Source organism: Mesocricetus auratus, unplaced genomic scaffold, assembly GCF_017639785.1.
Source record: "Mesocricetus auratus isolate SY011 unplaced genomic scaffold, BCM_Maur_2.0 Super-Scaffold_100010, whole genome shotgun sequence".
In the NCBI taxonomy this organism is placed as follows: domain Eukaryota; kingdom Metazoa; phylum Chordata; class Mammalia; order Rodentia; family Cricetidae; genus Mesocricetus; species Mesocricetus auratus.
The window spans coordinates 52,785,170-52,799,173 of record NW_024429194.1 but is presented as its reverse complement, the minus strand read 5'-3'; the positions used below and the strand labels follow the sequence as shown (position 1 = coordinate 52,799,173).

Here is a 14,004-nt window from a genome sequence, read left to right as displayed (position 1 = left end):
TAAGTTGCCTTTGTCAGGTATTTTGATATAGCCTTGAGAAAAGCAACAAATACACTCATGTAGGTCACTGTCCAATCCTTCCTGGAATGTCTTCCTGACATCCTCCTAGGGCCCAATCCTGACTGGGCCATTGTCTTGTGTCCCTGGATGCTGCCTAGAGGGTTTTAATAGAGGGGCATGGTGATTTGAATGAGAATGGCTTCCATAGGCTTGGGTATTTGGATGGTTGGTCTCCAGTTGGTAGAATTGCTTGGGAAAGATTAGAAAGTGTGGCCATGTTGGAGGAGGTATGTCCTTGTTGGAGGAAGTGTGGCCTTGGAGGCAGTGTTTCAGTAAAGCTGGGCTTTGAGGTTTCAAAAGTCCATGCTACGCTAGTCTCTCTTAGTTAGCCTTTCTGCCTTCTGCTTGTAGCTCTCTGCTATGGCTGAAACTATAAACCCCAGTAAACTCTTTTTTCTCTAATTGCCCTGGTCATGGGATTTTGTCACAGCAATAGACGTTATGAAGAGAGGGGAGAGAAAATACGACAGGATAGGAAAAAGGGAGAACAAACCAGATTAACTTTGTTTTTCAGTTCACATTTAAACTACACCATCATTAAGAAACCTTGATTTTTCTCTGAGTCTTTAGAAGCTTCCCCATTAGAAACAGTAATGTCTATTTGAATCCCTTAGTGCTCACTATATACCTAGAAACAATTACAGTGTGTGTGTGTGTGTGTGTGTGTGTGTGTGTGTGTGTGTGTGTGTGTAACTTTTAATTTGCTGACTGTCTTTGCATCAGTTTTACATATTAACACAGGTTTGTAGACGTTGAAGAATAAAAATAATGATGAGATTACAGTAAAATGCTTTCATGCTTGTAAGTAGTCACATCTAAAGAGAAGACCAGTTCATAGAAATATAAATTTTCCTTTCCTTCCCAACCTGTCAGCTTTTATGTGTAGTCACATCTAAAAAGAAGACTAGTCTATAGAAACATAACCTTTCCTTTCCTCTCCAACCTGTCATCTTTTAAAAACATCTGCCAAAGAAGAGAACTCACCAAACACTTTAAAAGTAGTCTTTACATTCTGTCACTAAATCAAGCGCAACCATTCCCCAATGAATCACTTTTGTTCAATGCTTTTTGGTACCAATAAGCGCTTAGAACTATTAGGACATCCCATCTTATAAAGTTGAAATATCAATTCATGTATATTTCAAGTCAAGAATCGTTTATTTCTCTTTAGAGCTGAACGCTATTCTTTCCTTAACAGTGGCTGCCAGTGAGTGACTAAGCAGTGAGTCACTCATAAATCCTAGTTTGTTCTCCTTTTCCCTACACCAGGTCCAGTCTCCATTACATGACTCCCTTTCCTGCCAACTGAGATAGAAATCTCTAACAAATAAAACTCTCAAAGGATTTCCCTTACAAACATAGCTTCATACAAGCAATTAAACAGTCTGTGCCAGCATAAAAACCATAAACCCTGAAGGCTGTCCAACATTGGTTCTCCTCCCCACTGTCTATCATAGGTTGTGTGGATAAGGGGACAAGGTTGGGCCAGTCTGTCCCTAGCCTGTATCCCTTCACTTCTTATATTCTTAATGTCTGCTTCCTCTAGGGTTGAAAAAAAGAAGCTCATAGAAACAGAGACAACGGTCTTGCCAGCTCAGCTCAGTAATGGTGCCCACCAGGGCACTCATGCTATTTCCTTTTCAGGTGTTGCAGTAGGCTTTCCTCTTATCTGCAGCATCCTCTAAGTGAGGCTCCCTGTCTCCTGGTAATGGACTCTCCCTCCTCTATCCTAGGAACGCTGAGTCTTCCCACTATCCCTGGCAACTCTCTCTAGCAGGATCCAGGAGAGTCTTAGGCCACTCTGATGCACATCTGAGCTTTGGGAATGCATGACACTCTTCCCCATCACTGATGAAGGTGAGTGGTCCTTCAATGGGTGACTTTTGTATGACCTCCTGGCATGCAGATTCTGGTTGAAGACATCTTAGACTTATCATATACCAGACCATTGTGCCCATCCCTGGTGCTTCTTAGTTTGGTGTTTTGTCAGAAGAAGGCAGGCTTTCTCCCCACTATGGGGGTGGTGTCATCCATGGCACAGCTAAATTTTTTTAATCCATGATCTAAACTTCCTCCCTTTCCCAGCTCGGACTTTAGATGTGGGTAAGCACGCTGTGGGCTGAGCTGAATCAATGTGGGGACAACAAAAGCTGTAGTGTTCTGGACCCTGCTCTGGGGGTGAAGCCGAGGATCTTTATTTCAATAAACTTTGTTAGCTGGCTCTTCTGACAGCTGCCAGACGGATTCATGTGAAACCAGAAGGCCTTCTGCCTCACTGTAACCATCAGACAGACCCTTTGCTGAGTTGTCTATTCAACCTCTCTGAATATAGATTTACACCTCACTTTTGTGAGCTCACTCACCCATAACAGGGAGAGACTGCTAGTGGCATCAGAGTATCTGTGTCCACCCCAAGCCCTCACTTAGAGAGTTCCTCCTAAGAGTTGTGCCTCCCCCCCCCCCCACACATTGAGTTCAACAGTAGAATGGTCACAGTGCCATTCCACAGAACACTGCTCTCACATAGCCTGCCAGCTCAAAGTCACATACTCTGAGACCAGCTCATAGCATCTCTGGTTTGTGGGGATTTGGGTTCAAATACACTGGTTATCTTCAGATGACTGTTCCTTTAGATGTGACTGCTTCCTAACATAAAAGTTACTTATTTCTTTAAAAATAACTCCTTTAAACCCAACTTTCTTAGTATCAAGAAGTTAATCCAACACTGAAATGCATTCTATACAGACACATGTATTTATTCAGAGCCAGTTTCTAGCAATGCTCAAGTCTATGGTAAACATAAGAAATACATAGAAATTTATATGAATGTAACATGATTTTGTTTTCAGTTGCCCAAAACATAGCTCACTTCAGAGAATCCAGAACTCCTAGAACATACATGCAGGGATTGTTTGCTACCCCACATATTCTTATTGTCAAAGTTCAAGTTCACAGGAGATCCAGGGAAGCAGCCAAATTCAAAGTGATCAAACTTAGCAAAATCCTAGACTGAATTCAATCTGAATTCTAGTTTCCAAACCATCTATGTCTGTGTAGGCAATTTGTGTAATTACACTAGAAGACACATTTTTTCCCACATTGAAAGCAACAAAGCCATTAGTATCTTTATGCTCACAGAGAAACGTTCAATATTGTAAAAGAAAACGAGTATGCCATAAGAAACTGAAATTCCAAATAGGGGCACGCTCCTGAATTTCTCTCTTTCTAGTCAGTCTGAATGCACTATACACAGGGGCCTGAGCTCTGTGGCAGGCCCCCTCCTCCACTCAAGCAAACATTTGATTTATACACAAGGTGCTTTATTGGATACAAACCCTCTGCTCTGCATTGGTAGTCTGAACCCAGTTGAATCTGGCTAATCATGGTTTGTTGTACACATTGGTGGGCAGATTTTTAGAGCAAGCTCAGGACATACATCCTTGATGAAAAGCTATGAGAACACTGGCCTAAGTAGGTGGGTAGGCTGGAATTCTGAATCTGAGAAGTCTGTAAAGACAGGAATACTTCACTTTCTAGGAGCTTTTTGTTGTGGAACTAACTCAAAATCAGCCTAAATATGGAAAATAGAGTTAAAACAGCTAATGTAACTTCTGTTCCATTTTGATTACAGCAAAATAAATTGAAAACAAAATATGGTTTACAAATTCTAAGCTTTTAATCACAGACAAGAACCAAAAACCACAAATGCCAAGCAATTGTGGACTAAGTTAAATGTCAGTCATTTATACATATGCATAAATTTTAATGATACATATTTAGTGATATACATAAACACAGCAGTAGATCATCTAGCTAAAAGGAGGGGCTAGGAGTAAATGTCACCAACTATACAAAAGTTGACTAGTTCCAATGGCCACTTGTCCTCTTTCATCTCACTGTAGCTCCCAAAAGGCGAAACCTGATCTAGTAGAAAGTATTCATTTAAACTGTCTGTTCTCTCTACAGGCCAGAGCAAGGCTGGGGATGTGAAGAACAGACTTTTGGAAGGATGTTTTTTTCAGAGACTCTAGTAGGTGACTAGAGTTCCATAAAACAGGGCTTCTCATGGGAAAACCTGGCTAGGAGTCAGGGCCAACTTGTCAAAAAGATGAGGTGTTTGTTACATGAGATAAGGGGCATGACAGTGAATCACAGAAATCTATGTCTGTGCACACGAGATCATTGGTTTGCTTTCCCAACTTCTAGTTCCTACGGAAATGGGGATTTTAGAGATGATGATGGCCCTCATTTCCCAAGGCTGGAGGGAAAATTAGAAATGCTTCCCCATAAAAACAAACATAACAAAACAAAAACCACCTTACTCACCCGGTGGTGGTGATGCACACCTTTAATCCCAGCACTCGGGAGCAGAGGCAGGCGGATCTCTGTGAGTTGGAGACCAGCCTGGTCTACAAGAGCTAGTTCCAAGACAGCCTCCAAATCCACAGAGAAGCCCTGTCTCGAACCCCCCCCCCAAAACCCACCTTATTCCTTCATTTAACATTTGTCCCAGAGATGATCCTATTCTGTCTTCCCTCCTTATGGAACCCTTATCCTGTCCCATCTCCTCCCCAAACTGGTTCCTGTTGGATGAGCTGGCAGATGGATAAGATACCTGCAAATGTCTGGCTTAGTGCTGCACATCTGGTGGTGGGGAGAGAATGCAGGGTTATTCTCTGGTTCTGCTTTGTTTTGATTTGGTGTCATGGAGGGAAGGGATTGTGAGAATGTCCACAGCTTGCTTAGAACAAACTGCACCCAAGAGGAATTGTAGGATGCACCCCAAAATGGGAACCCATAAAGCTTTCCATCCAACAATAACCACCCTATTTGTATGATAAGCAACCCACAGAGCTTCTCTCTTAAAAGCAAACAAGGGTGATGTGTCTACCATTTATATTGATAATCTAGTGTGATTCAACTGACAGCATAAATGAAGATCAGTTAATACTTCCCTACCTACTATAGACTATTCCTAATTTCCATGCATTTATGTCTGTAAATACAAAGGCAAGAGTTGATCCAATCAAACATCCATGTCTTTTTTGTCTTGTGAACAGGAAAACCTTCTTGTCTGAGAAAAGAATGACCCTACAATGGCATCCCTGAAAAAGGAAGACAATGCGTTCAGCACATCACTTGACAGAATGAAGGTGTTTCCAGAACATTGTGCTCTGAGCTACAGGACTGAAGATAACTCATTACAGCTCCATTGAGCAGCACATATTATTAAGAGATAATAAACTTTGTAATAAAGGCTCATATTTCCAATTATGCCATGTGGTTTTCTGAGAGAAAAGCAATTAATGACAGCTGTGTCTTGTGTAGATTTCAGAAGACAGTCTCATAGTGGGTAATTACAACATAGGTCCTCACCTCCCAGTGGTGAAAATACGCATTCATACGTTTTGGCAGGAACCTTCTGTATATGAGATCTAAACACAAAGTCATAGTTACTCATAGGTGTAGAGTTAAGAGGCAAAGATGACATTGACTCATCTTAACCAGCTTCCACTAAGCAGCAGCTCAGGGCAGTCTGAGACAGCAGTCTGAGGATTTGTAGAGACAAATGCTGTCTAAGGCAGTCAGTCTGAGGATGCCTAGAGACAGGGTCACCCCTTTGGTCTGAGCATTCAGTAGAGGTAAGAACTAGTTTTGCTTCATCAATATCTGACTCCAGGCTTTTTATTATTAAGACCTATTAGAATTTGTGCTACACTGCTACCTATCCCCAAGGTCAAACATGGAAGTCTTCAGTATTTACAAGAACCTGAGAAAAGTTGGTGGTGAATTTTTCAAGAATGATGATGATAAATACAACTTAGCAAGCCCTGCAATGAAAAAAATAATACAAGAATAATCCTATTTTTGTTTCCAAACTTGGTAACTTCATATGGATTTTCCTGTGTTCCATAGTAAAAGGAATGTAATAGGACTGAGCCTAATTGGAACCAACAAAAGGAAAAAGGGCATACTACAGTGACTTCTGTGTAGGTACCATACTTTAGTTTGCTGGTTTCCTACTTAATGTCTTCTTAGTAAACCACATTAAGTAGACATTATGTATTTCTTCAAACATAGCTCTGAAAAACATGGGAAAGTAGTATGGAAAAAAAGAAATGAATCGATGGATGGATGGATGGATGGATGGATGGACAGATGGATAGATGGATGGATGGATAGATGGTTAATTATGGATGGATGGAGACAGAATCTCACTACATAGTCCTGGCTGGACTGGAATTTATTATATAAACTAGGCTGACCTCAAACTCACAGAGTCCACCTGCCTCTGTCTCCCAAGCACTTGGTTAATGGTATGTGCCATCATGCCTGGCACAACTTCCTTACTCCTGACACAGGATAACATTATGAACCCAGGCTTGCCTCAAACTCATGATCCTCTTGCTTCAGTCTCCCAAATGTTGGTTTGCGGGCTGTCTTAGTCGGGGTTTCTATTGCTGTGAAGAAACACCATGGGCGGACTATGGAAAATCTTATAAGGAAACATATCTAATTGGGACTGGCTTACAGTTCAGAGGTTTAATCCATTATGATTACAGCAGGAAGCATGGCTGCAGATGGCAGACATGATACTAGATAAGGAGCTGAGAGTTCTACATCCAGACCCCCAGGCAGCAGGAAAAGAGTGAGATATGGCGGGGCCTGGCTTGAGCATCTGAGACCTCAAAACCCACCTGCTGTAACACACTCCATCAAGGCTACATCTCCTAATAGTACCACTCTCTGTAGGACCATTCCATTCAAACCACCACACAGGGATATAAACACATTCAAGAGTAGTAAATAAAAATGGCACCTGCCATCAGTCCACACAGACAGTGAGTTGGGACATTCAAATATCCCAATGAAGCTGAACCAAAAGTGGTACCCAGAAAGTAGCAAATTGTGACCTGTAGGCTGGATGTGGCTATGAACAAACTTTCCCCTCAGGCTCCCCAGGAAGATTTCAAAATAGGAAATATTGCACTAAAAAATCAGATTTTAGGTCTAGCTAGATGGCTTGTTGAGTAGAAGCACTTTCTCACCAAGCTGGTGATCTGAGTTCAATGTGAACCCATGAAGCTGTCTTCTGCCCTTCATGCATGTGCCACGACATATGCATGCTGTGCATGTGCACATGTATGTACACACACACACACACACACACACACACACACACATACACACACTATTTCTAGCAACCATTTCCTTCCTGGTATTCCAACCAGTTATGTCTCCCTTTACAGCATGGCTCTTTAGCATGGCACAGTCCCTATCACTCCGGACTGTTCTACACCTGAGCTCACCTCACCCTACATTTCAAGTTACTGTGGGCATTTGAGTTTTGGATCTTATAACCATCACCAAGAGAAGAGTTTATATTTTAACCTGCCCCCCCACATACCCAGGTATCTCTGGATCATTTGATTATGTTTTTAATTTCAAATTCTGTTCTTGGCCCTTGCCAGTTTCTTTCCACACCAGACATGGTACTGGCCCAAATGAACCCATTTGCCTAATGACTGAATAAGTCAAACATGAAGTTACACTACCATTAGTGGGCACTACAGTGCTAAGTTTTCCTCTGGAGAGATATGCTCAGTTTATTGGACATACCCTACTTATCTTTAAAATAAAAGCTGTGTCTACACAGGGCTCTAACATTCTTACCACAAAAAATGTGGATGAGTCCACTGTCAGCCAGATGAGGACAGACAGGAACAAAGAAATCTTTGTACTGTTAATGTCGAACAGTCTTTTTCACTTAGCAGAAACCATTCCCCCTGGATTCCTCGTAGTGACTGCACTAGGTAGTGAGTGTGGCTGTCAGGAGTTTAGGGTCAGTTTGTTTTTCAGAAAAAATCAAACGGACAAGACAACTTACCAGTTCTAGACACTGTCTGTGGCCATAGGCAGCAGCATAGTGGATGCTATTGTAGCCTTCCTTGTCCCGGATGGATGGGTTTGCATCATTTTGAAGCAGAAACTCTAGGCAGCTGTAAGCATAAAGATACAGCCTCAGAAACATTTCTGTACCAGAAAGGACAATCAGCACAAGCCCCTCTGCTATGAGCATTCCACAAAGCACCTGAGACAGGAAATATGTAAGAGCCAATTATAGTAAAGCTTTAAGTGCTGGGGTGAGAGGAGAGCACATGCTCTCTTTGTCTGTCTCTATTTCATCGTAAAATAATGCTCCTAGAAGTCAGGGGAACAAGTGGGTAATTAAGTGTCCTTTCCCCCTTCTCATCTCAAGGTAGAGACATATCTGTCATCAAGAATAGTACGATTACAATCTCCATGTTCACAAGTCTCAAATGTAATGAAGGAGTGGTCAGGCCACTGCAGCTGGGGAAACACAATAAAGAAGGAACTATACCTGATATCACTATTGGAGATGAAGATCAAGATGCTAAGAACTGCAAGTTTAAAACACATTAGGAAGAAAAGAACCCAGAGGAGACTGAATAATAAAAAGACCAGAAGAGTGGCTAAACATTTAAAAGGCACAAAAAATTCATTGAGTGACTACACTTGAAGGAAGAACCTTAAGTTACACCATCAAGAATACAGACTAGACAAAATTATGAATTTTAAAAGCCTTTTCTGGCATATTTGTAATTTTTCTGAAGAAGTGACAAAATAGGCCACAATCGTGTCTAACTTGTAGCCACATACAACCTAGTGTCTAACTTGTAGCCACATATAACCTAGGATAACTGTGGATGTGGCACAAATACAAAAGAACACTGACTGAAAACATTGGGAGGATTTCTGCAATGTCACAAGGCTTGACACACTTGGCAGAGGAAGGAGCTGGCCTGACCTTTGCTGAAGAGTCTCAAGTTCTAGAACCCCAGAACTCTGGGATGCACTAGGCAATCTGGTCTTTGCTTTACAAGGGGAAATAACTAGCTAGACAAATGTATCCCCAAAAAGTCCATGTTGATTCAATTTCTTGCTCTACATCAAGACTTGTTAATTTGGGGTTTTTGAAACAGGGTCTCATGTAGCCCAGGTTGGCTTCAAACTCACTATGTAGTGGACGGTGACTTTGAACTCTTAATTCTTCTGCTTCCCCCTCCAGTCTTGGGATTACAAGTATGAGTCACCAACCCATGTGTGGCTCTCAGGGTTTTAAGATTCTAAATCTGACCCTCCCCATTAAATAAGATTTTTCAGGGAGAGCTTTCTATAGTTTATCACAAACTTTGAAGTTGCACTTACCTACCTTTTGGTTGAAAGCCAAATGAATAAAAAGACAAACTTGTTCTTTAATTTTTAGAAAACTGACCAAAGATAAATTTGTAAACCCAATCTACTTGCTGTATTTATCTATAAAATGCTCCAAAATAAATCAAACTCTCATTAAAGCCCTATCATGCTGTCTTTGGTCCTTCATACCTTAAAAGGAAGTACTTTTTTATTTGGGTAATTAAATGTCTGTGGACAGGACCTTGTGCATGACTCACTATAAACTGAATGTAGCTCTTACATAAATCATTCACAGGAATAGCATTCTGTGGACACACAACCCCCAGTCTCTGAATGGGTTGCAAAAAAAAGTCCTTTGATAAACACAATTTACAATTAGGAAAACATTAATACTTCTTCCCAGAGAATTATTTGGCCCAGTGCATAGCTAAATAAGATGACAACTGTACAGATACAGCAACAGAAGCAGTGTAGAATTTGGGTTATCTCTACATAGCTCCTAAGAACAAAAACAGACCCAGTGTTTAACTGGTGAGGCTCATCTTCTCTACTCCCAGGGTGGATTAGCAGCTAGGCCGCTTGAGATGAAAGATCAACAGAACATTAGGTCCCTGACTTAGAGAGGGGGATGTGGTTGTCCCTGGCCCTCCCTCTAATCACCAGTGAGTCTGGGTTGGTATAGGGTAAGTTTGTAATTCAATGGAGAAAGCAAGGCTTGCTGAGGTAACAGCATTCTCTATTTCTCAACGTTATTATTTTAAATTTAGGTGTATTAAGGTAAAACTCGTTCATTCTGTTTTACTCATAATCGTGCCTGCCTCTATCCCAGACATAGTTATTTCCTATAACCTGCACCAGGGCTATCCTCGGTGTCTGTAACATTTTAGACACGGGGACATGGGAGGGGATCAGAGTGGGCAATGTGGAAGCCTTGGAGTGGACACAAGCATTCAGGCACAGAAACTCATTCCTGTGGCAACTCGAGAAGAGAATAAACACATTGTGGATCATGTGCCCTTCAGACTCTCAGAGCACTGTATCCCTCAGGGGATGAGGTCCAAAGTGGGCAAACTGGTTCACTGCACTAAGTGTTGGGATCACCACTGTCAGGAATCTCTGTACTGATCTGTTTGTGACGATGGCAGTTACTCCAGGCCTTTTCATAGCAATAGTGAAGTTCCTGTTTGAAACTAGAATAGGGCAGCATGGTCAGGGGTAGCTGTTTACAAAAAGCAGGAGGTTATCTGTAAGTCAAGGGTCTGAGGGGAATTTCACGGCAAGGTCTGAAGAATTTTATAGGATCTATGAAATAATTATCCCCAGATCACCAAAATAGAGCCTAAGGTCCCAAATGGGGACTTTACATGTCCCCCATGGTATTTGATACATGACAGAGTCAGATATGTTTAAGACCTAAGGCTGCTGGCCCATCACAATGGCAGTCAAAGCAAGCTTTTAGTTTTATAAAGAGTCCCACGCATAAGAACAGTAGGATGGATGGATGTGTTAAAGGTGAGACTGCATCCCGCCCCCCCTTTCTCAGGGTCCCCAAGGAAACTCCCAGTAGGAAGACAGGCATGTGCCAACCCAGAATAACCAAAGAGTGTGGCACCCCATCTTATGCCCAGAAGAAACTTACAGTGCAGCATCTTTTTCCTTCATTTCCCTGGCTCTGTCAAGTTCTTCTGAATTGTCATGGGCATTTCCTAAGATCATCTTACTTCTCAGCATAAGATAAAAGGGGAAAAATCACAATTAACTTTTAATTAAAAATTGTTGACAGTTATTGCACAAATACATCTCAGTGGTTTTATCCCAACCCAAAAGGGACGTACACTTGTTCTCTCCAAGGCATCTAGGAAATCTCTTTCCTCTCATAGAACCCAACTGAGAACATCACTTTCCTAAAACTTCTCCCTAGCTCTGTGTGATGAAGACCAAAATCAAGCTGCTTACCACTCTACAGGCATCCTAGAACTTTCCGAGTAAACAGAAACAACTTGGCTCAGGCTCCTACTCCTGCCACCATGCCCTCACACTTTCTGTGCAGCCCAGCATTTCACTTCCTATGGGGGATCCTGCCCTTCACCTCCTGGATTTTCCCCTCTAGCCGTTAAAACACAAAATACACCTTCTCCCTCGCCCTTCCTGCAGTCCGTCTTCCCCAACACACAGCACTGCCCAATTGAAAACCTGCGTGCTGAGATACTGAGTGTGACATCGTATCAGAAACATATTTATACAAACACAAAATGAAGTGGGGCTGTTCATGTTCATGTGGGAGCATGCTTGTGTTTACACATGTATGTGGAGGTCAGAGGTCAACCTCGGGCATCCTTCTTAAGAGCCATCCACCTGGGCTTTTGAGACAGTATTGCTCATTGCTCTGTGGTCATCTAGTAGGCTAGACTGGCTGGTCATCATGCTGTCACCACACCTGGATTTTTAAACTATTTATTTTTAAAACTTATGTATGTCTATGTGTCTGTGTTGGTGAAAAGGCACATGTGTGCAAGTGTTCATATGGATGAGATCCCTTAGAGATGGCATTACATGTGATTGTGAGCCAACTGTGCTTAGGTCCTCTAGAAGAGCGCAAGCAGTCTTAACTAATAAACCATTTCTTCAGGCCAGCCAGGTCCCTGGGTACTTTCATGTGGGTTCTGGTTATCAAATTCAGACCTCATATTTGCATGGAAAACACTTCACCAACTGAGAGACCTCCAAGCCGTGTGTGCGTGTATACCTGAGTGTGCATGTATAGCTGTTTGTTATTTGAGACAGGATCTCATGTAGCCTAGGCTATCCCTAAACTCTCTATGTTTCAGAGGATGGACTTGAATTCCTGATACCCCTGCTTCCACCTGCCAAATGACAAGATTCCAAGCGTGTGCCACCACACCTGGCTTTTCATACAGATTATTTTAAACAATGGGTCACAACCTGTTACTAAGTGAAATGATTAGGTTGAAGTCATTAAAATAAGATAAAAATATATCACATCACATACAATAAACATAAATATGGTTTGTGAGGTTTTTATTTCCCATGTATGAACATATATGTGAACATGTGTACTGTATCATGATATAAGATGTATTTCTTACTTGGATTGCCATCTCAAATGTTCAAAAGGGCTTCGGTATAGCCCAATGGAAAAGCATATACTTAGCTTACTTATACATTAAAATGAAATGTTTAAATGTCATTCTTCTAGAAAAGAAGCTATCAGTACTAACCCAGAATCAAATAATTCAATAGTTGTCATGCAAACTCATCAAAGTCTTCCTAAGATTTTAAGAACTACATGAATTGCGGGACCCCACCCCCTTCCCCCTTTGCAGTGGTTCAGTGGTTTGCTTTCCATGCCTAGCCACCTATAGTCCAAACATGTTTGGAATAAGAAGTTCCTTTTCTATACTCCTCCATTGCTGGTGGGAGTGCAAACTTGTACAGCCACTGTGGAAATCAGTATGGCAATTTCTCAGAAAATTAGGGATCAACCTACCTCAAGACCCTGAAATACCACTTTGGGGCATATACTCAAAGGAGGCACATTCACACCACAAGGACATTTGCTTAACTATGTTCATAATTTGTAATAGCCAGATCTTGGAAATAACCTAGATGCCTCTCAACTGAAGAATGGATAAAGAAAATGTGGTACATTTGCACAATGGATGTACTACTCAGTGATAAGAAACAATGGCATCCTAAATTTTGCAGGCAAATGGACAGAACTAGAAAAAAATCACCCTGAGTGAGGTAACCAGAAAGTATGTGATCACTCATAAGTGGATACCAGACATAAAGCAAAAGATACCCAACCTACAAGCCACAATCACAGAGAAGCTTGCACTCTCTTCCAGAAACAGATGGAAGGAGACGCAGAAATCTGCAACTAATCATTGGGCCAAGCTCCTGGAGTACAATCTAAGTGAGGGAGGAGTGATAATATGAACAAAGGAGTCAAGACCACGATGGGGAAACCCACAGTATCAGCTGACCCGAGTTATTGAGAGATCACTGACTCAGTTCTGACAAATGGAGAACCTGCATAAGACCAAACTATACTCCCTTAATATAGGTGACAATGATGTGGCTGGCACAGTATATGAGGCCACTGGCAGTGGGTCCAATATCTAACACTAATGCACAAACTGACTTAGTGGAGCCCATTCTATATGGAGAGATACCTTGCCCAGCCTAAATGCAGGGGCGTGGGGGGTGGAGAGGTGCCTTGGTCCTGCCTCAACTAGATGATGGGACAGACTTAGTAGATTTCCTAGGGGAAGTCCTTACCCTCTCTGAGGAGCAGATGGGAAGTGTGTGGGGAAGTGAGGGGAGCAGGAGAAGAGAAGGGAGGGGGACCTGGGATTGGAATGTAAAAATCAAACTAATTAAAAAAAAAGAAAGAAATTCCCCTTCTGCAGCTGCTTAATGAGTGTTCATGCCCAGGTTGGGAAAAACGGTGTCTAATGTCAAACAACAAGGCTGCACTTGACAGGATTATGCACTGGTGGGTATGCTTTCACACAGGACATATATATTAGCAGATGAAGCATTTAAGTGGCAATGATGGAAACTATTGTGCATGCCAAATAAATTGCAACAAATTTCCAAAGCCTGAACTCAGAAGCCTGGGCTTGACAGCTCTACTTGGCATTTAACCCAAAAGCAGAGAAGAGAGAAAACTGTGCCACGGCATATAACAATTAAACCTAA

At 41.9% G+C, this 14,004-nt stretch overlaps 1 protein-coding gene across 9 annotated transcripts in view; it reads right to left on the bottom strand.

The window, feature by feature from the left end:
- The window catches only part of Ankrd44 (ankyrin repeat domain 44), a 264,217-nt gene that overhangs the window by 58,513 nt on the left and 191,700 nt on the right, over nucleotides 1-14,004 (bottom strand). For 5 of the 9 annotated variants that reach the window (XM_040753614.1, XM_040753617.1, XM_040753618.1 and 2 more), the window contains exons 15-16: nucleotides 10,919-11,002; nucleotides 7,949-8,060 (exon numbers count right to left, since the gene is read on the bottom strand). In XM_040753614.1, coding sequence (XP_040609548.1) covers nucleotides 7,949-8,060; nucleotides 10,919-11,002 — 196 coding nt within the window. The remainder of the gene's footprint in view (nucleotides 1-7,948; nucleotides 8,061-10,918; nucleotides 11,003-14,004) is intronic. The other 4 variants (XM_040753615.1, XM_021233477.2, XM_040753619.1 and 1 more) reach the window with 1 other exon arrangement.